General features: G+C 45.0%; 2 protein-coding genes across 2 annotated transcripts; one reads left to right on the forward strand and one right to left on the reverse strand.

Annotated features, from left to right (window-relative positions):
• Window positions 1-2,848: 2,848 nt before the first annotated feature.
• Window positions 2,849-22,777, reverse strand: Nfs1 (NFS1 cysteine desulfurase). The gene is made up of 13 exons (XM_059261745.1): window positions 22,226-22,777; window positions 21,620-21,705; window positions 20,444-20,560; window positions 18,171-18,254; window positions 12,776-12,928; window positions 10,687-10,780; window positions 9,892-10,026; window positions 7,291-7,448; window positions 6,550-6,655; window positions 6,079-6,160; window positions 5,285-5,368; window positions 4,501-4,590; window positions 2,849-3,347 (listed from the first exon to the last, which is right to left on the reverse strand). The coding sequence occupies exons 1-13, from the start codon at window positions 22,341-22,343 to the stop codon at window positions 3,284-3,286; spliced, it is 1,371 nt and encodes a 456-aa protein (XP_059117728.1). The 5' UTR covers window positions 22,344-22,777; the 3' UTR covers window positions 2,849-3,283.
• On the forward strand, window positions 22,260-24,025 carry Romo1 (reactive oxygen species modulator 1). Its single transcript, XM_059261746.1, has 3 exons — window positions 22,260-22,483; window positions 22,660-22,790; window positions 23,838-24,025. Exons 2-3 carry the CDS (start codon window positions 22,660-22,662, stop codon window positions 23,944-23,946), a joined length of 240 nt encoding a protein of 79 aa, XP_059117729.1. The 5' UTR covers window positions 22,260-22,483; the 3' UTR covers window positions 23,947-24,025.
• The last annotated feature ends 569 nt before the right edge of the window (window positions 24,026-24,594 follow it).

The raw sequence follows: 24,594 nt of genomic DNA on the forward strand, positions 1-24,594 counted from the left end.
TAAGTAATTAAGAGAATTTCCTCTTTGTATTTTTTCAGGAACAATTTGTAATCCCCAGCAAGGCAAAACTTTCTTTACTTCTTCAAACATGTTTTCTAAGGTACCTAACTTTGGAGCAGACAATTAGATATCATCCATATAATGGTAGATTATGCATTGTGGAAATTTTGCACAAATTATTTCCAATGGTGTTTGCACAAAATATTGGCACAGTGTAGGGCTATTTAACATTCCCTGTGGGAAGGCCTTCCATTGATATCTTCTCACTGGCTGGGAATTATAAATAGGTAGTGTGAAGGCAAATTTTTCTCTATCCTTTTTTGTAGAGGTATGGTAAAGAAACAGTCTTTTAAGTCAATAAGTATAATAGGCCATTATTTAGGTAACAGAGAAGGTAAGGCCATCCCATTCTGTAGGGAGCCCATAGGCTAAATTACTTTATTTATGACTATCAGATCTCTCAGGATTCTCCATTCACGAGATTTCTTTTTAATAACAAATACAGGAGAATTCCAAGTGCTGGTAAATTCTTCAATGTGTTGAGCATTTAACTGCTCCTAAACCAGCTGTTGTAAAACTTGTAGTTTCTCTTGTGTCATAGGCCATTGTCTAACCCAGACAGGTTTATTAGTGAGCCATTTTAAAGGTAGGGCCATTGGTACTTCTGAGAGTTCAATGGCAGTTGTGTTCTGTTAATATACAACCTAAATGGTTGGTGGCTGCTTTTTACAGTATCTTATAATAGTATTCCCAGAAACATGAATTTGTCTATATTCTACTCCTGAGATTGGAGGAATTTTAATCTGAGTATTCCATTGCTGTAACAGATCTTGGCCCCAAAGATTCACTGCTATGTATGACACGTATGGCTTTATCTTCCTCTTTGTCCATCTGGCCTTACACATTCATCTCATTTCAAACGTTGTTTTCTCTGAGATAAGGTTCCAATCCCTAGAAATTGGACATCTACCTCTTGAAGAGGCTATTTCAGATGTCATGATTTTGATGTAATTATAGTCACATCTGCATCTGTGTCCATTAATCCTTCAAGGACAGTGTTATTAATTCACATGTTAAGCTTTGGTCTTTGTTCATTTATGAAAGTCTGCCAAAATATTCATTTTATGGTGTTTTTTGGAATTTTTGATCCATCTATCAAAGCTGTTCTACCATCCAGTGCAGTATCATTCTTTATCATTCTTTATATTAGGCATTGCATTATTTAATTGTCCTGGGGAGGTATTTCCTCTACACTGATTGGAAATGTTTGGACCACGTTTGATTAAGGGACCTGTGAGAGGCTCCTCCAAGGTGTTTTCTGCTAGTAAAGAGTTGCCTCATATGTCTCTCTCTCTCTCTTTTTTTTTTTTTTTTTTTTTTTTTTTTTTTGGTTTTTCGAGACAGGGTTTCTTTGTGTATCTTTGGAGACTGTCCTTGAAGTCGCTCTGTAGCCCAGGCTGGCCTCGAACTCACAGAGATTCGCCTGCCTCTGCCTCCCAAGTGCAGATGTAGAACTCTCAGCTCCTTCTCCAGCATCATGTCTGTCTGCCTACCATCATGCTTCCTGTCATGACAAGAATGGACTAAACCACTTGAACTATACGCGAGCCACCCCAATTAAAAAAAAATTCCTTTGTAGGAGTTGCTGTGGCTATGGTGTCTCTTCACAGCAATAGAAACCCTAAGATAGCCACAACAGCTTCCCTAGAACACATATTGTCACATTTTCCCTACAGGTTCCTCAAAATACTTTTATTTTTTTAATAGCACTATCATATCCATTACAGCCTTTGTTTATTTCTGATTTTCTATCCCTCCTCTTCTATGAAAGCTCATCGAGGGCAGTGTCCTATCTGGTCCTATTAACCCATGTATCCCTGATACCAGAATAAAATATGTGTCTTGGCAGTTCTTTAATTTGTTAGACAAAGGTAGTAGCACAAGCCTTTAATCCCAGGACTTGGGAGGCAGAGCCAGGAGGATCTCTGAGTTCGAGGCCAGCCTGGTATAGAGTGTGATCCAGGACAGGCACCAAAACTACACAGAGAAACCCTGTCCTGAAAACAAACAAACAAACAAAAAAACCCAACCAACCAAACAAACAAAACAACATATGGCAGTGAACTGAGTCATTTATGGAAAGCAGGTGGGAGAGAATCTCCACAGTTCCCAAGTGCAGTTCTTCTCCCTTAGACTCTCAAAAACTCAAAGAATAAAAAGGGAAAGGGAAATTGATTTCTCTAATATTAAAATTAACAAATTTTCTTTTTTTGAAGTTTTTTGAGACAGGGTTTCTCTGTGTAGCTTTGCGCCTGTCCTGGAACTCACTCTGTAGACCAGGCTGGCCTCAAACTCACAAAGATCCACCTGCCTGTGCCTCCTGAGTGCTGGGATTAAAGGCGTGCCCACCATTGTCCGGCCAAAATCAACAAATTTTAAGGAAATAAATTATTAGAGTAATAGGTGGAATCAAATGGATATTTCTGCTTCCACTAAAACAAAAGAAAGGAAGATGAGCTGGGCGGTGGGGGCACATGCCTTCAATCTCAGCACTTGGGAGGCAGAGGCAAGCGGATCTCTGTGATTTCGAGGCCAGCCTGGTATACTGGTATACAGAGTGTGATCCAGGAGAAGCACCAAAACTACACAGAGAAACCCTGTCTTGAAAAAAACAAAACAAAACAAAACAAAAAAAACCAAAAAACAAAAAAACCAAACCAAACCAAAACAAACAAACAAACAAACAAAAAAAAAGGAAGGAAGATGAGAACACAAAGGAAAGAAGCCTTTAATAAACTTGCTGCTTTGGCTGCAGTCAATATAAAGAGATGTCTTTTGACGCCACAAGAAAAGGTTAAAATAAAGTTTATTTATGCTAGTTGCTAATGGTGCCAGTCCAGCTGAGCAGCAAAGAGTGATGACCCAATGTCTACACAGAGAAGCAGCCTTTGAACCTAGAGGCTCCTTCCAGTTCTTCTGCCTCCTCTGTCCTTGCTGCTCCTCCGCCTTCTGCCTCTAGGCCCTCAGCTAAGAATGTCCACACACTAAACAGTAGAGAAGAGCTGGGGAGGAGCAGGGAGTATCTCCCTACAAAGGAGCTGAGGCTCAGAAAGATACTTCCTTGAATTTCTCAGTTGAAGATGTTCTGTGGTGACGTCAACTGGGCTATTCCAGCTCTGGTTTGATCATGGACCACCCAGCAGGTGACAACAAGGTTCCTGGCTGGGCACGGGTCAGTGAGGAAGGAAAGGCCAGGTCAGCACACAGTCACAGGCCCACTCTTCTAATGTTGGGTCCACTTGATGCTCTTGAGGTCAATGCCATCCTGCACCATCTCCCAGAGGGGACTGCCAAGGAGAAGAGGCATCGAGTGAGTGAGGGTTTAGACAAGAAACAGCAGCCAGCACTGGCGCTGAGGCCCCGAGAAAGCTTTGTCTCCTCTGTCCTTGCTGCTCCTCTGCCTTTGCCCTGGTGAACCCCAACACAGGAGATGAACAAGCCTTTTCCAGCCTCTCCCTAACCTACAATACCGTCTGTGACTTTAACCCAGAAGAACATCTGTGTCTCAGGCCTGAGCACCATTTTATACAGGAAATGCTACTGAGAAGATTGTGGATAATGGTTTTTGTTTCTTTTTCTTTTTTCAAGACAGCGTTTCTCTGTGTAGTTTTGGTGTCTGTCCTTGATCTCGCTCTGCAGACCAGGCTGGCCTTGAACTCACAGAGATCTGCCTGGCTCTGCCTCTCGAGTGCTAGGATTAAAGGTGTGCGCCACCACCGCTGCCCAGCTGGATAATGTTCGTAAAACCAGATTTACTCTGAGGGTGGTGGCAGTGGTGACAGTGACGATTTTGTTTGTTTGCTTCTGCCACTGAAGACTAAACCCGGAGCCTCATACATACTAAGCAATCTCCTCTCCTGAGCTACAGCCCTACACCCAACTATTGAATTTTGTGGCGTCTGTTTCCCCAGTGAATTTTCTTCAATGTTACTGAATCCCACCCTTCGTTTCTCAGAAAAGGTCTCATTCACCATCTTCCTGCGCACTCTACCACTGAGCTTTTAACCCCGACTTTCCTTTGTTTTTTGTAGGTCTAGGATCAAATCCACGGCCTTCACTGATGTTAGACAAGCAGCCCCTATGCTCTATACAAAAACCCAGTTTTGAAAACATTCTAGGGCAGGTGGTGGGGTCGCACACCCTTGATCCCAGCACGTAGGAGGCAGAGGGACGCAGAGCTCTATGAGTTCGAGGCCAGCCTGCTCTACAGAGTGAGTTCCAGGACAACCAGGGCTGTATAAAGAAATTGTCTCAAAAAAACAAACAAACAAATCTGAAAAACAAGAAGCCAAGGAGGTCTACTTTCTTCCTTTGTGGAACCTTTAAATCCTACAATCTCCTTCAACATGGGTTTCTGGCAGTCTGGATACAGAGCCTAAGGACAAGATGGGAGTCAGCAGTACAGTGTCTTCCAAAGTGTCTGCTGGCATCAGTACCTACCTCATTTCTCGGAGGCGTTTCACGTGATGAATGCATTTCTCCACAGTGTAGTCTACTTCCTGTTCCGTAGTGAAGCGGCCAATGCCAAACCTAAGGGGACACAGAAGAGCTCTCCACCAGACCCCAGGGCTGGTTTGCTATTCCTTTTTGGCCAGTTCTCACTGAGGACCTACTAAACAATAGACAGAGCTGGGGATGTGGTTCAGTGGGCAGAGTGCTTGCCTAGCTTACATGAAGTCCGGGTTCAATTCCAGACTGCGTAAGCGGGCATGGTGCAGCTTCTGTGCTTCCAGCACTTGGGAGGTAGAGGCAGAACCATCACGGTCATCACCGGGCTACCCAGTGAGTCGGAAGCCAACTGGGCTACTGGAAAGCTACTGGCTCAAAGCAAGAGGAAATAAAGAAGAGCACAGACCTACCTTCCTAGGTAAAGGTTTCTCAGAACACAGCTTGTGGATCAGAATCAACTGAGAAGTTTCCTACACCTACTCCAGACCTGGTGGGCAGAGGATCTGAGTATGGGGCTCAGACATCTTCACCTTCACCAAGATTCAAGAAGGGGGCAGGGACATAGATCAGTGGGACAAGGCTTGCCTATCATGTATGACTCCCCAAAACGCTTAAACCAGGCACGGTGGGCCCACACCTGGAACCTCAGCACTTGGAGCTGGAGACAGGAGGAGAGAATTCAAGGCCAGTCTGGGTACCTGACAAGACTTTATCTTAACAAACAAGGAACACACACACACACACACACACACACACTGAAGCTGAACTCACTGACCTGATAGAAGAGTGTGCTAAATCCTCATCAGTACCGATTGCTCTGAGGACGTAAGAGGGCTCCAGTGATGCAGAAGTGCAGGCACTAAGGATGGAGACATGAACCTTTAGCCCACAGGACACACCCAGGGTCATTCCTCCCAGGGTTCTGGAATCATACCACAGGGACAAAGGAGACATGGCCTGATGATGCCCTAGACATCCCGGGATGTTAACCCAACCCCTCTAGTCCCATAGTAGGTAACTTTCTTGAGCAAGGACACTGTCAAGGGTGAAAGAGCATGTCAGATCCACACATTGGATCTGACAAAAGAACCAGAGAACCTTCTGTATCTAGGGCAGAAGACACAATGTGTAACCCTGAGGATAGATAAATCCTAGGTGGCTTAAAACCAAACTGTTTGTTTAACCCTGCAAAAGACACATACATCTTCAGCCGGGCATAGTGGTGCACACCTTTAATCCCAGCACTCAGTAGGCAGAGGCAGGAGGATCTGTGTGAGGTTGAGGACAGCCCGGTCTCTATAGAGAGTTTTGGGCAGCAAGGGCTACATAGAGAGAGATCCTGTCTCAAAACAAAACGACAAAAAAGATACATACATCTTCTAGGTCTTAAGTCACCAATTTCTCTCCAAGAGACCTGAACATCAGCCTATGGCTGGCAGCTAAAAAGTGACCTTTACCACCATCTTGAGCTCTTGTCTTAGCCAGACAGGAAGTTCAGTGACACGCTGGGCACTTCACAGGCAAGCTCACCGGTGCTACCACAGTGCATGTCTACCTGGTCCAACATACCTCCCTGAGGACAAGGCGACATCCTTGAGTGCCATCAGCAGACTCTCCCCTTCCACATAAGCAAAGGAGAGGTTGATACAGCCTGAAGAAGAGAGAAAACAATGATGGCGCTGTGGGTCTCAGCCTCTGCCAGCGTGGAGCTGAGAGCTGGAGACAGCTCAGTGGTCGACGGTTTGCCTCGCACGAAACAGGCAAGTACAGACAAAAACAAAACAGAAACAAAACCAGAAACAGAATTGTGGTGGCGAGGAGAGTGCACCAGGATGGCTCAGCAGGCAGAGCCCTGCTGCACAAGCCTGGTGACCTGAATCTGTCCCTGGAGCCCGTGTAAGAGTAAAAGGAGGAAACAGACTCCAAGAGGTTGTCCTCGGACCTGCACAAATACATTGCGGCAGGCGACCCCAATCCCCACATAACCAATACAATTTAAAAAGAGCGAGCAGAATGCAGATTGAAAGGGCATGTCCATACCAGGATAGTGCTGTTGGGGGTCTCCATTCATCACCACATCTGGAAGGCTGCTCATTATCTTCTGTATCAGCCGTTCTGCTAACTTGGAGATCCGCTTATGGTCGTACTACGGAGCAGGCAGGGGAGAGCAAATACAGTGACCACCAGCCAGCTGAGCAACAAACAATTCCAGAAGCCCTTCTCTCCCCAGGAATAACTGTGTGCCACAGGCCCTTCTGTCGTCCTGTTATGTGTGGGAACCGCTGCCTCTCCACCACTGTCTAGTGTACAAAAGGTGTCAATAGCTGAACACAAGGTCCCAACAACCCAGAGAAAACTGGATGGTAGCTACAAGCAGGGTACAGATGGGTTTGAATCACCTCCTTCAGAACCTCGACAATGCAGGCTTGTATTTAACCATGTGTATGTGTGTGTACACGCATTTACTGACATGAGGGACGGAACCAAGGCCTTGCACGTCCTAGGCAAGCTTTCTTCTACTGACCTAGCCCTTTACTTTTAATTTTGATCCAGAGTCTTGTTATGTAGCCCAAGCTAGTCTTGAACTGAAAATTCTCCTGCCTCAGGCTCCCAAGCAGCAAGGATTACAAGCACAGGATGCCACACCTGGCTCAAAGACAGATTTCCGGAGACCCCTCCTGGGGCAGAGATTGGACTCAGCAGCGCTGAGATGTTCCTCAAAGGGAGACCCTGTACAAGGAGACATCCTGAGGGGCACCTGTTGCTCTCTCCAGTACCTACCTCCATCTCCTGCTGTGCCAACTCACATGCCGCTCCCAGCCCCACCACCAAGGGTGTGGGCACTGTCCCCGACCGCATACCCCGCTCCTGCCCACCTCCACTCTGTAGGGCCTCCACACGCACCCGGGGCCTGCGGCGGATATAGATAGCACCAACCCCTTGGGGGAAAAGGTTGTTAGAAAAAAAGAGAAACATAGATGAAACAAAATATTACTTTTTAAAGAAATCAAAATATTATTTCAAATTTTATAGTTAACTTTTTCTAAATAAAAAAATTAAAAGAAAAAGAAAAAATGGAAAAAGCATAATATTTAGCAAAAATATTCAACATCAATTATGTTACCACAGGAATAATGACCACAATTATTTCAAGCAGTTCCCTATCACACAACATAGGATTCCGTTTTTCTTTTTTAATTGTTTCTTTTTTAATTTTATGTGCATTGGTGTTTAGCCTGCAGGTGTGTCTGTGTGAGGGTGTCAGAAGCCCGGGAACTGAAGTTACAGAAAGATGTGAGCTGACATGTGGGTGCTGGAAACTGAACTCAGGACCTCTGGAAGAGCAGCCAGTGCTCTTAACCACTGAGCCATCTGTCCATCCCCAGAGTTATTCTTTTTTTTTTCCAGAGCTGAGGACTGAACCCAGGGCCTTGCGCTTGCTAGGCAAGCGCTCTAAAACTGACCTAAATCCCCAACCCTCCAGAGTTATTCTTAAGAGCAAAAAGATTAGAAACAGGCTGGAGAGATGGTCGGTGGTAACAAGCACATATTACTCTTGAAGAGGACCCATGCTTGGCTTCCAGCAGCCACACCAGGTAGCTCACACTGCCTGTAATTCCAGTTCCAGGGGACTCAATACCCTGCCCTCTTTTAGTATTCCCAGGCACCTGCACTTACTTTAATAAGACCCCACACAAACACACATACAGACACATAACTAAAAACAAAAATAATCACACACACGCAAAAACCCCAAAATATAAAAAACAAAGCTCAAGATGACGACCACGATGACCCACTAGGAGACAGAGAGGTGGTTCAGGGTTTGTTACTCTTGCAGAGGACCCAGGTTCAGTTCCCAGCACCCCCCTGGCAGCTCACACAGCTGTAACTCCAGTCCCAGGGGATGCAGTGTCATCTTCTGGTCTTCATGGACATTGCACTCACAATCATACACTTAGATGCATTCAAGCAAAACACTCATGCACATAAAATAAAAAATTAATATTTTTAAAAAAAAATCACGTAATGTAGGGGTCAATCGGGAGAATGTAAATAAATACGCTATGTCAATACAATGAAGCACCAAGCAGTTATAGAAAAGATTGACATTCTTTTATGTGGACATTGTAAAAACTCTAAATACGTTGTTAGGAAACTGGGGAGGTCAGGCTTGGTGGCACAAGCCCACAATACCAGCACTGAGGAGGCAGAGCCAGCCTTAGGTAAAGTATAAAATCCTTACGAAAGGAAAGGGAAGAAAGGAAGTTCTCATTGACTCCGTACTACATCTTTCTTTCTTTTTTTTTTTAATTTCAGTTTGATTTTTAGAGTCTCAAATGCTCTAAGGTGACCCAGAACTCAATATGTAATCAAGAATAAACATTTTCACTGGGCGGTGGTGGCCCACACCTTTAGTCCCAGCACTCAGGAGTTAGAGGCAGGCAGATCTTGGTGAGTTCCAAGCCAGCCTGGTCTACAGAGTGAATTCCAGGACAGCCAGGGCTACACAGAGAAACTCTGTCTTCAAAAAACAAAACAACAAAAAAAGATGGGGGTCTCATTACATAGACCCGGTTAGCCTAGAACTCACTATGGAGACCAGGGTGGCCTTGAACTCACAGAGACTACTTGTATCCAGGGCACTGGAACTAACACTACCATGACTGATACCTTCTTTTAGTTTTAAGATGTTTTGTTAGGTGAAAAAGCAGGATCAGAACATACATAATCTGAGTAAAAAGGAGTGGAGAGAGAGTAAGGCTGTCCTCATAACAAACGGAACAGCTGTCAAAAGGATGCTACAGCCCACATATCTACAGCCCCGTCACTCGGGAGACTGAGGAAGGAGGACGGCCAACTCAAAGCCAGGTGGGACTGAATCGAAAGACCCTGATGGGGTGAACAGGGTAAAGAAGAGATGGCAGTCAAGCCGCATTCTAGAGAACAAGTGGGCATCTGCAAGAACAGCTCATAAGACTGTTATTATAATCTGTGGGAACCCTGAGTAGCCAGGATGGTGGGACACAGCAATATCAGCCTGTCTAATGAAAACTGTTCTGTTGCTTTTACAGACGTCCAGTGACACCTGACAGACCCTGACAGAACCCTGTTTCCTCAGCCAATAATTATGAATTATCTATATATAAATATCTATATCCCTTGTCAGGACATCGTGGAGGGATCAAGGAAGAACACTGGCTGTGTACACAGCATCTACAAAGACGCAAGTGTTCTGGTGTTTGCTGACTGACACTTGCATATTCCAGGCCCCTCTGAATGTACAACCTCTTTGGAAAGCAGTCACAGTCTCTAATGATTGTGATGAGCCTCTGTCAAAGGGTTTGCTGACAAGTTCCAGGAAAAGGCAGGGGCTGGTACCTTTAGGACCATAGAGTTTGTGACCGCTGATGCTCATGAGATCAATTTTCATGTCATTGACATCAAGTGGGATTTTCCCAACAGCTTGGGCTGCATCAGTATGGAAATACACCTTTCTGGAACTGCAAATCTGCCCTGAGGAATGACAGAGAGGAAGACCCATAACACAGTGGAAATAAGCTGGCAGCAGTCCTGCAAGGCAGCACAGATGACCTAAGCAATTGTTAAGGTGTATGTAAATCCTCTCCTGCTCCCTGCCTTCCCACCTCCCCCTCTCCCCTCCCCAGCCCTCCCCTGTTCCCTCCCAAGTCCCAGTCTCACTGCTATTACTCTAAAGGTCAAGGACAAAACATCAAACCACAATCACAAATGATAGTTTGATGCCCAAGATTCTTCATACCATCTCATTTACCCTGGGAAAGTAATATCACTTTTTAAATCTTTTTTCATTTAAAAGAAGGAAAGATTATGGGATATTTTTGCTAATTTGCATAGAGATTACAAGGTGAACTCTAAATGGGGATAGAGAGCATCCAAAAGGGAAAAAGGATAGATGGCCTTTTCTTATTGTTTTGTCATTTGGGGCAAAAATATGAAATAAAATTAAATAACAAAAATATAAAGGGCACTTGAACCAAATTCTAAAAACTCAAATAGCGGCTGTGCCACCTAAAATGCGGTTGGCAAGGCACAAGCTCTTCTTTTGGTCACTTGCTGTCGTGTTAGAACTGTCTGCACCTGCCCCCTTACATGGACCCCAGGGATGGCAAGGTCAGGGGAACCTATTAAACTCACCTATTTCTGCAATGGGCTGCTTGACACCAATCTCATTGTTCACAGTCATAACTGATACCAGACTGGTATCTGGCTGGATGGCAGCCTCTAGTTCCTACGAATGGAGGAGTAAGAAGTGAATATGACGCCAAGAGAATTACATAAGTAAGAATACAGACAATCTTAAGTCTAGAAAAGGGGCCTTTCACTATAACCCTATCTGAATACTTAAATAGTAAATAATAGGGGGTTTGGGATGCAGTTCAGTGCTTGCCCAGCATGTGTGAGGCACTGAGTCTAATCCCTAGAAACACCAGTTAAAAATAAACAATAACGACAACACAAGGGACTGGAGACATGACTCAGCAGTTAAGAACACTGCCTGCTCTACCAGAGGACCCAGGTTCAATTCCTAGCACACCATGGAGGATCACAACTGTAACTCTAGTTCCAGGGGATTGGACACTTTCTTCGGCCTCCACAGGCACCCAACACATGGGTGGTACACAGACATTCATGCAGGCAAAACGCCCATTTACAAAAAATAGAAGTGAAGAAAAAGGCCAGACATGATAGCACATGTCTATAATCCCAGGAGTTCAAGGCCAGCCTGGGCAACATTGAAACCCTATCTCAAAAAAATAAAAAATATGGGCTGATGGCCCAGTGGTTAATAGCACTTGTTGCTGTTGTAGAGGACATGAGTTCGATTCTCAACACCCATACAGTAGCTCACAACCATGTGTAAGAAAAAAGAAAGGTGAGTTGAGTAGGTATTATAGCCCATGACTATAATACCAAGTCTTAATAGGTTGAGGCAAGAGGATCAGGAGTTCAAAGCCATTCATGGCTACACAGCCACTTGAGGCCAGCCTGAGATTCACAAGACACTGTCTCAAAGACAAAAGAAAAGAAAAAGCTTACACAAGATCCTAACTAGACCAAATAAACAAATCCCGATTTCAAGCTGCTACAAGGCTACAGACAGAAGAGCAGAGTGAACACGGCATGAGGACAGACATGGAAATAGGTCAGAAACATATATATATATATTCAAGTCTTATATTTGTAGACAGGATCTCACTCTGGAGTCCAGGCTAGCCTCAAACTCTGGTGATCCTCTTCTCTGAGCCACCAGAGTACTGAAGTGAAGGGTGAATTCCCCTAAATCTAGTCTATACTAAAGTGTTTGTTTTTGCAGTTCTGGGGATCAAACCTGCCTTGTGCATGCTATGCAAGAATTCTAACAGGGTGGTGATGGCTCACATTTTTAATCTCAGCATTGGGGAGGCAGAGGCAGGGGGATCTTTGTGAGTTTGAGGCCATCCTGGTCTTCAAAGTGAGTTCCAGGACAGCCAAGGCTGTCTTGAAAAAAAAAAAAAAAAAACTGTCTTGAAAAAAAAAAGAATTCTACCACTGAGCCACACCTTCAATCACCATACTTCCTTTATAGGGTGATAAAAAATAGTGCAAAGGCTGGGCGGTGGTGGCGCACGCCTTTAATCCCAGCACCCTGGAGGCAGAGGCAGGCGGATCTTGTGAGTTCAAGGCTAGCCTGGGCTACAGAGTGAGTTCCAGGAAAGGCGCAAAGCTACACAGAGAAACTCTGTCTCAAAAAAAAAAAAAAAAAAAAAAAAAAAAGAAACAGTGGGGCTGGAGAGATGGCTCAGCGGTTAAGAGCACCGACTGCTCTTCCAGAGGTACTGAGTTCAATTCCCAGCAACCACATGGTGGCTCACAACCATCTGTAATGAGATCTGGCACTCTCTTCTGTGTACATAATAAATAAATCTTTAGAAAAAAAAAAAAAAGAAAGGAACAGTGCAGGGAAGGACCAGGCCAGAGCTCTTCTGTGGTGTGAATGCCTGACATCATGTCCAGTAGCTCTCTTACAAACTAGGATCAACAAAAAGGCTGAGAGACAAGTTTTCTCCAGAGAAGAGCAGTGTACGCAGAAAGAACACAGCCTCCTTCTCTGTCAGCTCTGTTCCATGCTCCAATCTCACCATTAGATCAGCCTTGGGGCTCCACCCAAAGCTGGAGAGACAGGCTTGCAGGATGAAGCCAGGCCGTCCTATTCTGTCCCTCACGCCTAGCATAGGACTCCTACCTTTAAGTCAATGATCCCACTCTTCTGCACTGGGAGGTAGGTGACCCGAAAACCCTCAGCCTCCAGTGAGCGGCAGGAGTCCAGCACACACTTGTGTTCAGTCTGGGTGGTGACCACGTGCTTTTTCCGTGACCTGTAGAACCTGGCCACTCCCTAAAAATGGATGGTAATAGAAAGAAGGAAAACATACAGAAGTAGCAATGACATGAATCCTATTTCTAAACAGTCTTCTTGTGAGTGTCTGCTAAGGACTGAACCCAGAGTCTCGAGCATGCTAAAGATATTCTATGTCACAGACCAAGTTCCCACTCAGTATGTGTTACTTTTAACATAAGAAGAAATTATAAAGATAGGCTAAAAAAATTTGAAAGACCAAATCTCAAATGTAATAAAATAAAGAAGTGAGAACATTTATTTTATTAAAAATACAAGCAAACGAAAATCAGAGCCAAATACAGCCCACATACCTACAGTCTCAGCACTCGGCAAATGCAAAAGGACACCTGCACCCTGGGGCCATCTCAGTCTACATATTAAGTTCTAGGCCACGCAGGGCTACTTAGTGAGACCTGGTCTCCAAACAAAGGAACTAACAAAATGGAGGGAGGGAGGGAGAAAGTAAGAAAGAAAATAAACGTAACTGAGTACAACAGCGTGTTGTCCTTGCTACTGAGACTGAGGAAGGAGGATCATTTGAACTCACAAGTTTGAAACCAGCCTAAGTAACATAGCAAGATAGCATCTCAAAAAAAAAAAAAAAAAAAAAAAAAGAGCAACTAGGGCGGGGAGATAACTCAGTCAATACTTGCTGCACATACATGAGGACCTGTGGGGTTGGGGAGATGGCTCGTCGGTTAAGAGCACTTGCTCTCATAGAGAACCTGGATTCTGTACTTAGCATCCACTGAAGACTCACAACTGTCCTTGACAGGGCACCCAACACCCTCCTCTGGCTCGGAGGGCACTAGGCACGTATGTGGTACACACATGCAGGCAAAATACATCGCAAATAAAAATAAATACATCTTTCTCAGAAGTTTAAATAAATGAGCCTAAGGAGCTGAGTTCTAAGCTATGCCCAGTGTTCTTGTGGCCTGGTTCTGGAGAGCTGGAGACAGGAGAGCCCCCAGGGACTCACCAGCCAGGAAGGCCAGCTCAGTTAGTGACATCCAGTCCAACAAGAGACCCTGTCTCGAAGCGGTGGCTGGAGTTCATGAGAGTGACACCTGAGGGTGCCCCATGGCCTTCCCAAGTAGGGTGATGACTTAACTAGTAACTAATTTTTCCTGAAATCCTCACATCTGGCATTTGATTCAGTAGTTAAGGAGTCTTTTTCATGTTTCTTATGTATCTGTTTTGCAATATGAATACTGATTGGTTTGGATGTCTCTTCTGTTTTAATTGGAGAGATTTATTTATTTATTTATTTCTGTTGTTTTGTTTTGTTTTTTCGAGAAAAGGTTTCTCTGTGTAGCTTTGCGCCTTTCCTGGAACTCCCTTTGGAGACCAGGCTGGCCTCGAACTCACAGAGATCCGCCTGGCTCTGCCTCCCGAGTGCTGGGATTAAAGGTGTGTGCCACCACAGCCCGGCGAGATACTTTTTTTTAAAAAAATAATTTATTTATTTGTATTTTATGTACATTGGTGTTTTGCCTGCATGTATGTTTGTATGAGCATCCCCTGGAACAGGAGTCACAGACAGTTGTGAGCTGCCATGCAGGTGCTGGAAATTGAAGAACCTGGGTTCTCGGGAAGAACAGCCTGTGCTCTTAACCACTGAGCCATCTGTCCAGCCCCTAGAGAGATGTTCTTATTGAATAGTGTATGCTTGAGGGTTCAATCCCTGTGGTGATATTTTGTTGTACTCTAATAAAACTTGCCTGAAGATCAGAGGACAGAGCCAGCCAAGTTAGTCACAGAGGTCAGGCAATGGTGGCACATACCTTTAATCCCAGCACTCGGGAGGCAGAGGCAGAGAGCCATCTAGATCTCTGTGAGTTCAAAGCTACTCTGGACTATAAGAGTTTAACATAGAAACAGCCAGGCAGTGGTAGTACACACCTTTAATCTCAGCACTCGGAAGGTTGAGACAGGAAGTGATATGGCTGGGCAGAGAAAGGAATGTAAGGCGGGAGGAGACAGGAATTTGGCCCTTTTAGGCCCTTCCGGCTAAGGACTCAGAAGCATTCAGTCTGAGGATTCATGAAGATGGGACCTTCTCTTTTCGGCTGAGGAGTTGGCAAGGTGAGAAGTGGCTATGGCTTGTTTCCTCTGATCTTTCAGCATTTAACCCAATATCTGGCCAACAAATCTCTAATATCATTCAGGGTTTTGGGTTTTTTTTTAATTTTATTTATTTATTTATTTATTTTTTTGAGACAAAGTCTCACTATGTAGCTGTGGAATTCACAGAGATCCACCTGCCTCTTTGTCCTGAGTGCTGAGATTAAGGTTGTACACCATCACACCCAGTTTTGCTGAACTATTTATTTATTTATTTAGGGTCTTTTTGAGACAGGAACTTGCTCTGTATACCAGGCTGGCCTCGAACTCAGAAGAGTGTTGGATCCCCTGGGACTGGAGTTACAGATGGTTGTGAGCTGCCATGTGGATTCTGGAAATTGAACCAGAGTCCTCTGCAAGAGCAACAAGTGCTCTTAGCTGCCAGGCCAACTTTCTAGCCCCCTTATTTATGTTTTTGAAATATTTTTATTTTGTTTATTTTTTTGTTTTGTTTTGTTTTTCGAGACAGGGTTTCTCTGTGTAGCTTTGGAGCCTGTCCTGGATCTCGCTCTGTAGACCAGGCTGGCCTCAAACTCACAGAGATCCACCTGCCTCTGTCTCCCGAGTGCTGGGATTAAAGGCATGTGTCACCGCTGCCTGGCAAATATATTTTTATTTTCTGTGTATGGATGTTTTTGCCTGCATGTATGTCTGTGTACAACATGTGTGCAGTGCCTGTGGAAGTGAGAAGAGGGTGTTAGATTCCTTGGGACCGTTGTTACAAACAGTTGTGAGCTACCATATGGGTATTTGGAACTGAACCCAAGTTGTCTGTAAGAGCAGCCAGTTTTCTTTTCTTTTTTCCTTTTTTAAGATTTATTTTGTATACAGTGTTATGTCTGCAGGCCAGAAGAGGGCACCAGTTCTCTTTACAGATGGTTGTGAGCCACAATGTGGTTGCTGGGAATTGAACTCAGGACCTCTGGAAGAACAGTCAGTGCTCTTAACCGCTGAGCAATCTCTCCAGCCCCAGCTAGTTTTCTTAACTGTTAAGTATTTCTCCAGCCTCTCCGAGCACCCACAACCTCGCCACACACATTTTTTTTTTTTGAGACAGGGTTTCTTTGTAGTATCCTGGAATTCACTCTGTAGAAGAGGCTGGACTCAAACTCAGAGATCCACCTGCCTCTGCTTCCCATGTGCTGGGATTAGAGGTGTGCACAACCACCGCCCAGTTTTAACATATTTTTTTAAAATGTGTATTAGTGTTATGCCATGGGGATCAGGTCCCCTGGAACTGAAGTTACAAACAGTTGTGAGCTGTCATGTGGGTGCTGGGAATTGAACCTGGGTCCTCTGGAAGAGCAGTCAGTGCTCTTAAGGGATGAGTCATGTCTCCAACCCCCCTCCCCCAAATTAAGTAAATAATAAATCCTTAAAAAGAGAGAAATTAATCTTATCAGGAGCACAATTATTTTTCAAAAACTAAAAAATTTAAAATGATAAGATGAGGGCTGGAGAGTTAGCTCAGTGGTTAAGAGAGTGTATTGCTCTTGTAGAAGACTCAAGGTTGGTTCCCAGCACACACACTGGGTGGTTCACAATTATCTATAATTAGCTCCAGAGACATCCAATGCCTTTGGCCTCTCAGGACACTGCACTCACATGAACATACCACACAGAGATATATATAGATATCTATATATATATCTCTATATATATATACAAAATAAAAATAAAAGTTTTTTCATCTCAAAAACGCCTGGTGCAGTGGCGCATGCCTTTAATCCCAGCATTAAGGAGACAGAAGCAGGCGGGTCTCTGAGAATTCAAGGCTAGCCTGGCCAACAGAGCAAGTTCTAGGCCAGCCATTGCTATATAGTGAGACCAGGTATCAAAAAAAAAAAAAAAAAAAATTTAAAAAAGGGCAGGATATCAGAATATTAACTTATCAGCGGGACAGCATGGCTTTAGCAAGTTTAAGAGTCTAGATGCCCAGCACCAAAAAATAAATAAATAAGAAAAAAATTAGACAAATAAGTTTACTAGATCTAATTAAAACGTGATTATGTTGTATGAAACATCGACATGACTAGTCAGAGTGGGACACGGGCACAAAGTGCCTCTGCATGCCCCAAATACAGAAAGACTAGTACAGACCGAGACCACATGAAGGGCAGGCACAGAGGGTACCAAAGCAACAATCACTCCAGACGCAGAGGAAGTTTGTAAGCAGATCTAATGAGAAAGAAAAGGAAAATCTGATAGGAAGGTGGCTTTGATCAAGTGAGGAGGAGTCAACGGATCCCGGGTAGCTTTGTCAACCAGAAACAAGCTAAAGTCATCTGAGAACAGCAACCTAAATGAAAAAAAAATGCCTCCATCAGACTGCCTGTAGGCATCCGTAAAGGCACTTACTGATTAATGATTGATGTGGAGGTCCTAACACTGTGGGGGGGCCACCCCTGGGCAGATGGTTCTGGGTGGTGTAAGAAAAAGCAGGCTGAGCAAGTCACGAGCAGGGAGCCAGTAAGCAGCGCCCCCATGGCCTCTACTTCAGTTCCTAAGCTCTTCTCCACTTTCCCTCATCAAGGACAGTAACTTGTAAGGTGAAATCAACACCTTCCTCCAAGTCGCTGTCGTTCATTGGTGTTTCATCACAGCAACAGAAACCTAAGACAGTTACTGTTATCTACTTTGTTAAAAAGGACTAACATCTTAAAAAACCAAACTGTTGGTGGCCTAAGAGCCACCTCCTTTTCTATCCACTGCCACACTGCTCAGACCAATAGAATAAAAGACAAACAAGAGAGACTGCAAAAGGCTGAAGCCAAGCTTGCAAGACTGCTCAACAGGCAAAGGCACTTGCCTGGTGACTTAAATTTGATACTCAGGAAAGGGGGAAGGGGATTTCAGGCTCCACAAAGTTGTCCAACAACTCCAAAACCAATTTTTTTTTTAAAGGCAGAAGAAAGAAATAGGGATGAATGGATAGCTGGAAAAAAAAAAAAATCTGTACCTCCAAATGATAGAGGAGCATGAATCCCTAAACCCGAGAAAGCCCAGAGATAGTTTCTGGCTCCCTTTTCTGTTTCCTTCTGTCCTTCTTTCCAAATGCTCCTCCCATACTAAGGCAGTACTCCACTACACACACCCAACCCCCTTCTCTTACCTTAATGGCTATGTTGTTGGACTCAGTAGCTCCACTTGTGAAAATGATCTCTCGAGGATCAGCTCCAATCAGAGCTGCTACTTGCTGTAAGCCAAGAGCCAAAGATACACAGCATTAGTCCCCAGGCAGGAGTCGGGCTTCAGACACAGCTAGGGCAGGGTTTTGTGGCAGGGGAAGCTCCACTGCAATCTACCCACTGCCCACAAAGAAACTCTGTGCCTACTAGGTCAGACTAGGGCTAAACAAAGAACTGACTGTTACAGCTTAGATATTCTATGCTTTCTCCATTCTGGGACAGGCTAGTAAGAATGTCGAATGTAGCTCAGCTGCTAGAGGGCTTGCCCGCTATTTATGAAGCCTTGGGTTTGATTCCGAGCACGGAACAAAGCAGGTATGGTGGTGTGCACCTGAAATCACAGCACTCGAGAGGCGGAGGTGAGACAGCTGCCGTGAGTTTGAGGCTAGCCTGGGGTACACAGTGACTTCCACACCATCTTAGCAAAGAATGTGAAACTGGTCTCAAACAACCAAAGTAGGGAGCCAGTGAGATGGATCAGTGGGTCACCACACTGCTGCAGAACCTGACAACCCAGGTTTCATTCGCTGAGACCCTCATGCTAAGGAGAGAGCCTGCTCCAAATTGTCTCCTGACCTCCACACTACATATTTTGGTACATATGTGTACACATACATGCACACAAGCAAGCACATACATCACACACATTCCTAATTGAAAAAAATTATTTTTTGCTGGGTAGTGGTAGGGCACACCTTTAATCCCAGCACTGGAGAGGCAGAGGCAGGTGCAATCTCTGTGAATTCAAAGCCAGCCTGGTCTAGAGAGTAAGTTCCAGGATAGCCAGGGCTGCACAAAGAAACTCTGTCTCAAAAAAAACCAAACCAAAACAAAAAAAATATTTTTGCTTGGTGTGGTGGCACACATCATAAATCCCAGTGCTCTGGAGGCAGAGGCAGGTGGATCTCTGTGAGTTTGAGGTTTGAGGCCAGCCTGGTCTACAGAGTGAGTTCCAGGACAGCTCTGGCTGTTACACAAAGAAACCATGTCAAGAAAGAACAAACCACAACCAACAAAAAAAATTCTAACTCAATGTCAAGGAAGGAACTGGAGAGATAGCTCAGTGGTTAAGAGCACTTGCTGCTCTTGCAGAGGACCCAGTTTCATTCCCAGCATCCATATGGTGGTTCACAACCATCCTTAACTTCCAGTTCCAAGGGATCTGACAGCCTCTTATGGCCTCCTCAGGCACCAGGCACATACACACACATACACAGGCAAAACATCCATATGCATAAATGTAAAAATAAATATTTTTTAATGACGAGTTTTGTTTTTAAGTTTTTTTTACATTTATTTTTGGTTGGGGAACATTCATGCCACAGCATGTGGATTTTGGGGGATCAAACTTAAGTCATCAGGTTAAGGTACCTATGCAGTCATCCCACTGACCCAAGAAATGCATTTTTTTATTAAAGATTTATTTATTTATTATGTATACAGCATGTATGACTGCAGACCAGAAGAGGGCACCAGACCTCATTACAGATGGTTGTGAGCCACCATGTGGTTGCTGGGAATTGAACTCAGGACCTCTGGAAGAACAGTCAGTGCTCTTAACCGCTGAGCAATCTCTCCAGCCCCAGCTAGTTTTCTTAACTGTTAAGTATTTCTCCAGCCTCTCCAAGCACCCACAACCTTGCCACACACATTTTTTTTTTTTTTTTTTTTTTTTTTTTTTTTTTTTTTTTGAGACAGGGTTTCTCTGTGTAGCCTTTGTAGTATCCTGGAATTCACTCTGTAGAACAGGCTGGACTCAAACTCAGAGATCCACCTGCCTCTGCTTCCCATGTGCTGGGATTAGAGGACCTCTGGAAGAGCAATCAGTGTTCTTATCCTCTGAGCCATCTCTCCAGGCCCAGAAATGCATTTTAAAAATGTATTTACTGAACTCTTTCTGTACTTTTTGAGCCACACGGAAGTGTTAACCTTTACCAGCACTGTCTCATTTTAATTTGCCCAATACTTGTATAGAGCATGAACTTTTCACTTCATAGGTGAGGATTTTAAGGCTTAGAGAAATGAGATGATTTGGCCAAGGTACTTTACCTAGTGAATATGGGAAGTAATTACACACCTGCACTTAAACTCCAAAGCTACTCTCTGAATCTCTCCTAGAAATACAACCATTTCCTAGAAGTGCCTCCCACAGGCCACCGAACAGGACTCCCGAACTTCTCAGAGTCCTTGTGCTAACCTGGCGAGCATGCTCCATGGCTGCCTCACTCTCCCAGCCATATGCATGAGTCCGAGAATGTGGGTTCCCATAGTAGTTCACAAGGTACGGCAGCATGGCATCAAGCACCCTGGGATCCTGAACACAAGAGAAAAGATAATGAACTGAGAACCTACTCCATCTGCTGATAACCGCCCACCTTGCTCAGTGTATTTCCAACCCTTCAGAGGCTGCCTGAATTCTTCCACCTCCTCACATACTAGTCAAATATTGACCTGAAATATTCCCACTTCAAAACCACCTTAAACCACAATGTTCTCCTATGCCCTCAAGAAGTTTATAAACAGTCTTTAATATTTCTTTTATTTATTTATTGAAAGATAGGGGTTTAGGTATTTCAGCCTGGCCTTAAATTTGTAATCCTGCTGGGGGTGGTGGTGTACCCTTTTAATCAGAGCAATTAGGAGGGAGAGGCAGGCAGATATCTGAGTTGGAGGCCAGACTTGTCTATAGAGTGAGTTCCAAGGCATCCAAGGCTATACAGAGATACTCTGTCTTGAAAATCCACCCGCCTCCTGCCACCCTGCCGAAAAAAAGTAGCAACACTATCTTCTCTTTAAAAAAAAAAAAACAAACAACTTTATTAATTATATGTATGGGTGTTTTGCCTTAGTGTGTGTGAGATACATGTCCTAGTGCCCTGCCCATAGAGTCCAGAAGAGGGTGTCAGATTCCCTGGAACTGAGAGATCCGCCTGCCTTTGGCTCCCGAACGCTGGGATTGAAGGCCTGCGTCACCGCTGCCCAGGCCATGTTTGCTTGCCTGATTCCTTCCTTCCTTTCTTCATTTCCTTCTTTTTTTTTTTTTTTTTTAAACATAGGTTTGAAGCTCCCTATGTGGCCCAGGCTGGCCTTGAGATCACTTAAACTCCCCATGCCACAAGTCCAGCTCCAAGGCCTGAGCGTTTACTATTAACTACAATACCTGTAACTGAAAGCACGTGACCAAAGTCAATAGCTAAAAAAGCAGTAAAGCCTTTTCTAGTGAACGCAAATCCAAGTCTCCTGGTGCCGGGCTCCTTTCTGTCACATTTAATGGTTCTCAATTCTACAGAAATCTAGCCTTTCGGTGAAATTTGTTCTTCTAATCTTTCCTCCCTTCAAAGAGCCTCGAGGAAAGCTTCCCTTTAGTCCTTACCAGAGGAGTTGTAGCCTGCACATCCATGTAGAGAGGTCGTAGCACCGCCTCTGAGGGAACAGCCGAATGGAGAGCATTATCTGCAACTGACAACAGAGTGGGGTGCCCAAGTGAGAAACGATGCAACCGTGGACGCAGGGGACACAAGACAACAGACGGTCAAAGCTACTTCGAGGTGAACTAAGGAAGAGTGCGGTCGACGGTCAAAGGAAAAGAAAACAACGCAGGAAAGTAATAGACACAGGGTCCTCTGAAGGGATGTTGGTGGCAAGAGGGAGCAATCTTCACCACTGGGAAGCTATCCAGCAGAGTGGGATGGGCTCTAAAAAGCAAAAACATTTATAAGAAACGTGAAAAGCGCAGGTTCCTTCAAGGTTTCATGGCTGGAGGAGCCTCCACTAGCATCTCTAACAGTTGGTCAGGAGAGATCTGAAGGACGAGAGCCGTGGAAGGATGTAAGGGCCGTCCTGAGACCATGAGAGAGCAAGCGACGGGAAGGTTTAGAGCCTGGGCGGACAGGCTCCGCAACAACGCAGTGCTGAGCAGCAACGACCCAACGGCCTCGGGCGACCAGGGACAGTAGGCGCTAAAGGGAGGGGAGCGTACCGCGCAGGCGCAATCCCCGGGTGGGCGCCGTGAACCTCGGCCGGGCTGCAGCGGTAGCAGCCAATGCCGCCCGCCTCCAAGCGGCTCGCAGCATGCTCCCAGCCGTAGAGCCCACCATCCTCAGTGCTTGCAAGTCCTCAGCCCATGATCCCGGAAGTAACTGCCCCGCGCTCCGGAAGCGATCCGACGGGCGGCGAGCGCCCTCCGCCTAGCTTTCGGTGTGAGACGTAGAGCCCAGCGAACGCGGCGGTGAACGAGGTGAGGTGGGGCCGGACCGAGCCCTGCGTCTCGCGTGCGGGGTCCTCGGCCCGGGGAGGGAGGTGGAGGCGTGCGGCAGCTGGCTTCTGCCTGGGTCCTGCGGAGCCCTTCCGTGTGCCTCTGGCTGACGCACGGCTGGCGGCCGGGCCCTCACTGTCCTGGCCCTCTCACCCCAGATGCCGGTGGCCGTGGGTCCCTACGGGCAGTCCCAGCCCAGCTGCTTCGACCGTGTGAAGATGGGCTTTGTCATGGGTTGCGCCGTGGGCATGGCGGCCGGGGCGCTGTTCGGCACCTTCTCCTGTCTCAGGTGAGCCTCGCGGGCGGCACTTCCTGGATTCCTCGGACCCGAGAGCACACTTAGTTGAGGTTGGAAGCGCAGTGCTTAGGGATCTGAGCTCTGGTCAAAATGGCTTTCTGACTCCTTTGTAGTTCGGAGACCTTAGGCAAGTTAGAGGCAGAGTTTCTTCAGCTGTAGTCGAGGACGCTATGCTTACCTCCACTTTTGTAAGAACCAATCATATTAGCATGCCTTACATATAGTCTGGCACATCGTTAATGCGCAGTGGGTTATTATTGTTCCATGGCATTTGAACTTCCAACTGCGTGTAATGAAACGAGCTTGTTGAGCTGTTCTACTGTCCTGAAAATAAGGTGTAGAGATAAAGCCGATAAACTTAATTCTGTAGTCAAATATTCTACCTCTGATATACTGTTATTCTAAAGCCCATTCCACATTTGGGTAATGTACTTATAAATTACTGTTTATTCAGTACTGGTTAAATGTCGTGCTAAATAGTGTAGTTTGTAAGCGTAATGATATTCATTTTACACTTTACACAGCTTATAAATTGCCGAGCTTGATTTTTAATCTGGGTTAAACTCCAAAAATAAACTAAGAAATCATCTAGAAGACAAATGTCTATTAAATAACATCACAGTCCTGACTGCTTTTTCTGTCCATATACTTAATTCTATAACTCTTCCTTCTACAAACAGAAGGGAATTAATGTGGCATTCAGGACATAATGTCCTAGAGCCCTTAGATCTTTTCCTTGACATTACTAATCCTCCTTGGGAAGAGTAACATCTTAAGAATGACAAATAAGAAACCAGGCGGTGGTGGCGCACATCAGGAGAATCTCTGTGGAGTTCAAGGCCAGCCTGGGCTAGAGTTCCAGGGAAGGCTCTGAAGCTACAGAGAAACCCTGACTCAAAAAAACAAAAGACTGAGGCCAAGGGATTGTCAAGCTGTTAGTGCTTGATATAGTTCATCACTTATTATAAAGGGGGAAGTTAATTCAAATTTCATTCCTGTACTATTACTAAAATAACCCATTCTTGCTTGCCTCCTCAGGATCGGAATGCGAGGTCGAGAGCTGATGGGTGGCATTGGGAAAACCATGATGCAGAGTGGCGGCACCTTTGGTACATTCATGGCCATTGGAATGGGCATACGATGCTAATTAGGGCAGTGATTGCTGACACCTATATTTTCCCATCCATTTTGACCCTTGTACAATAATAAAGTTTTTTCTTCTCAGACTCCTATTGTTACTCCAAAGACATAGTATTTAAAAGCGTAAGCTAAGGGCTGAAGAGGTTGCACAGTCCTGATATCCATACGGTTACTCTACTTTCTGTAACTCCAGTTCCTTGGGATCTTCTGGCTTCTACAGGCACCAGGCACACATGGTATACCTTGAGTACATGCAAGCATACCACTAGTACTTAAATCTCAAGAAAGACTTGTTGGCATACACATCTAATAGCAGCACTCCAAAGATGGAGGTAGCCGTTGCTAGCAGGCCCATACAAAAAGATTCTTAACTATTTGAGCCAATAAAAATGCAGATTCCTGGCTGGATGATAATGGTACATGCCTTTAATCCTAGCTCTTTATAGGGAGAGGCAGGAGGATCTCTTTGTTAGAGGCCAGGCTGTTCTACAGGCCTGACTTCCAGGACAGGCTCGAAAGATACACAGAGAAACTGTCTCAAAAAAAAAAAAAGTTTTCACAAGTCCTGGTTCAGTTTATCAAATATTGTAAACATTGGTTCTTTGTTGGTAAACAAAAGTATACAACTAGAGCAAGGTCACACAGCAACTGTCTT

The sequence above is a fragment of the Peromyscus eremicus genome, chromosome 4 (assembly GCF_949786415.1).
Source record: "Peromyscus eremicus chromosome 4, PerEre_H2_v1, whole genome shotgun sequence".
Classification (NCBI taxonomy): domain Eukaryota; kingdom Metazoa; phylum Chordata; class Mammalia; order Rodentia; family Cricetidae; genus Peromyscus; species Peromyscus eremicus.

Coding starts and splice junctions, on each gene's coding strand:
- Nfs1 (XM_059261745.1), bottom strand. CDS start 22,343: ATGGTGGGCTCTACGGCTGGGAGCATGCTGCGAGCCGCTTGGAGGCGG. Junction 10,781..12,775: donor GTGGGATCATTGACTTAAAG/GTAGGAGTCCTA, acceptor CTCCATTCGTAG/GAACTAGAGGCTGCCATCCA. Junction 6,656..7,290: donor TGGCACAGCAGGAGATGGAG/GTAGGTACTGGA, acceptor CCTGCTCCGTAG/TACGACCATAAGCGGATCTC.
- Romo1 (XM_059261746.1), top strand. CDS start 22,660: ATGCCGGTGGCCGTGGGTCCCTACGGGCAGTCCCAGCCCAGCTGCTTC. Junction 22,791..23,837: donor GGCACCTTCTCCTGTCTCAG/GTGAGCCTCGCG, acceptor TTGCCTCCTCAG/GATCGGAATGCGAGGTCGAG.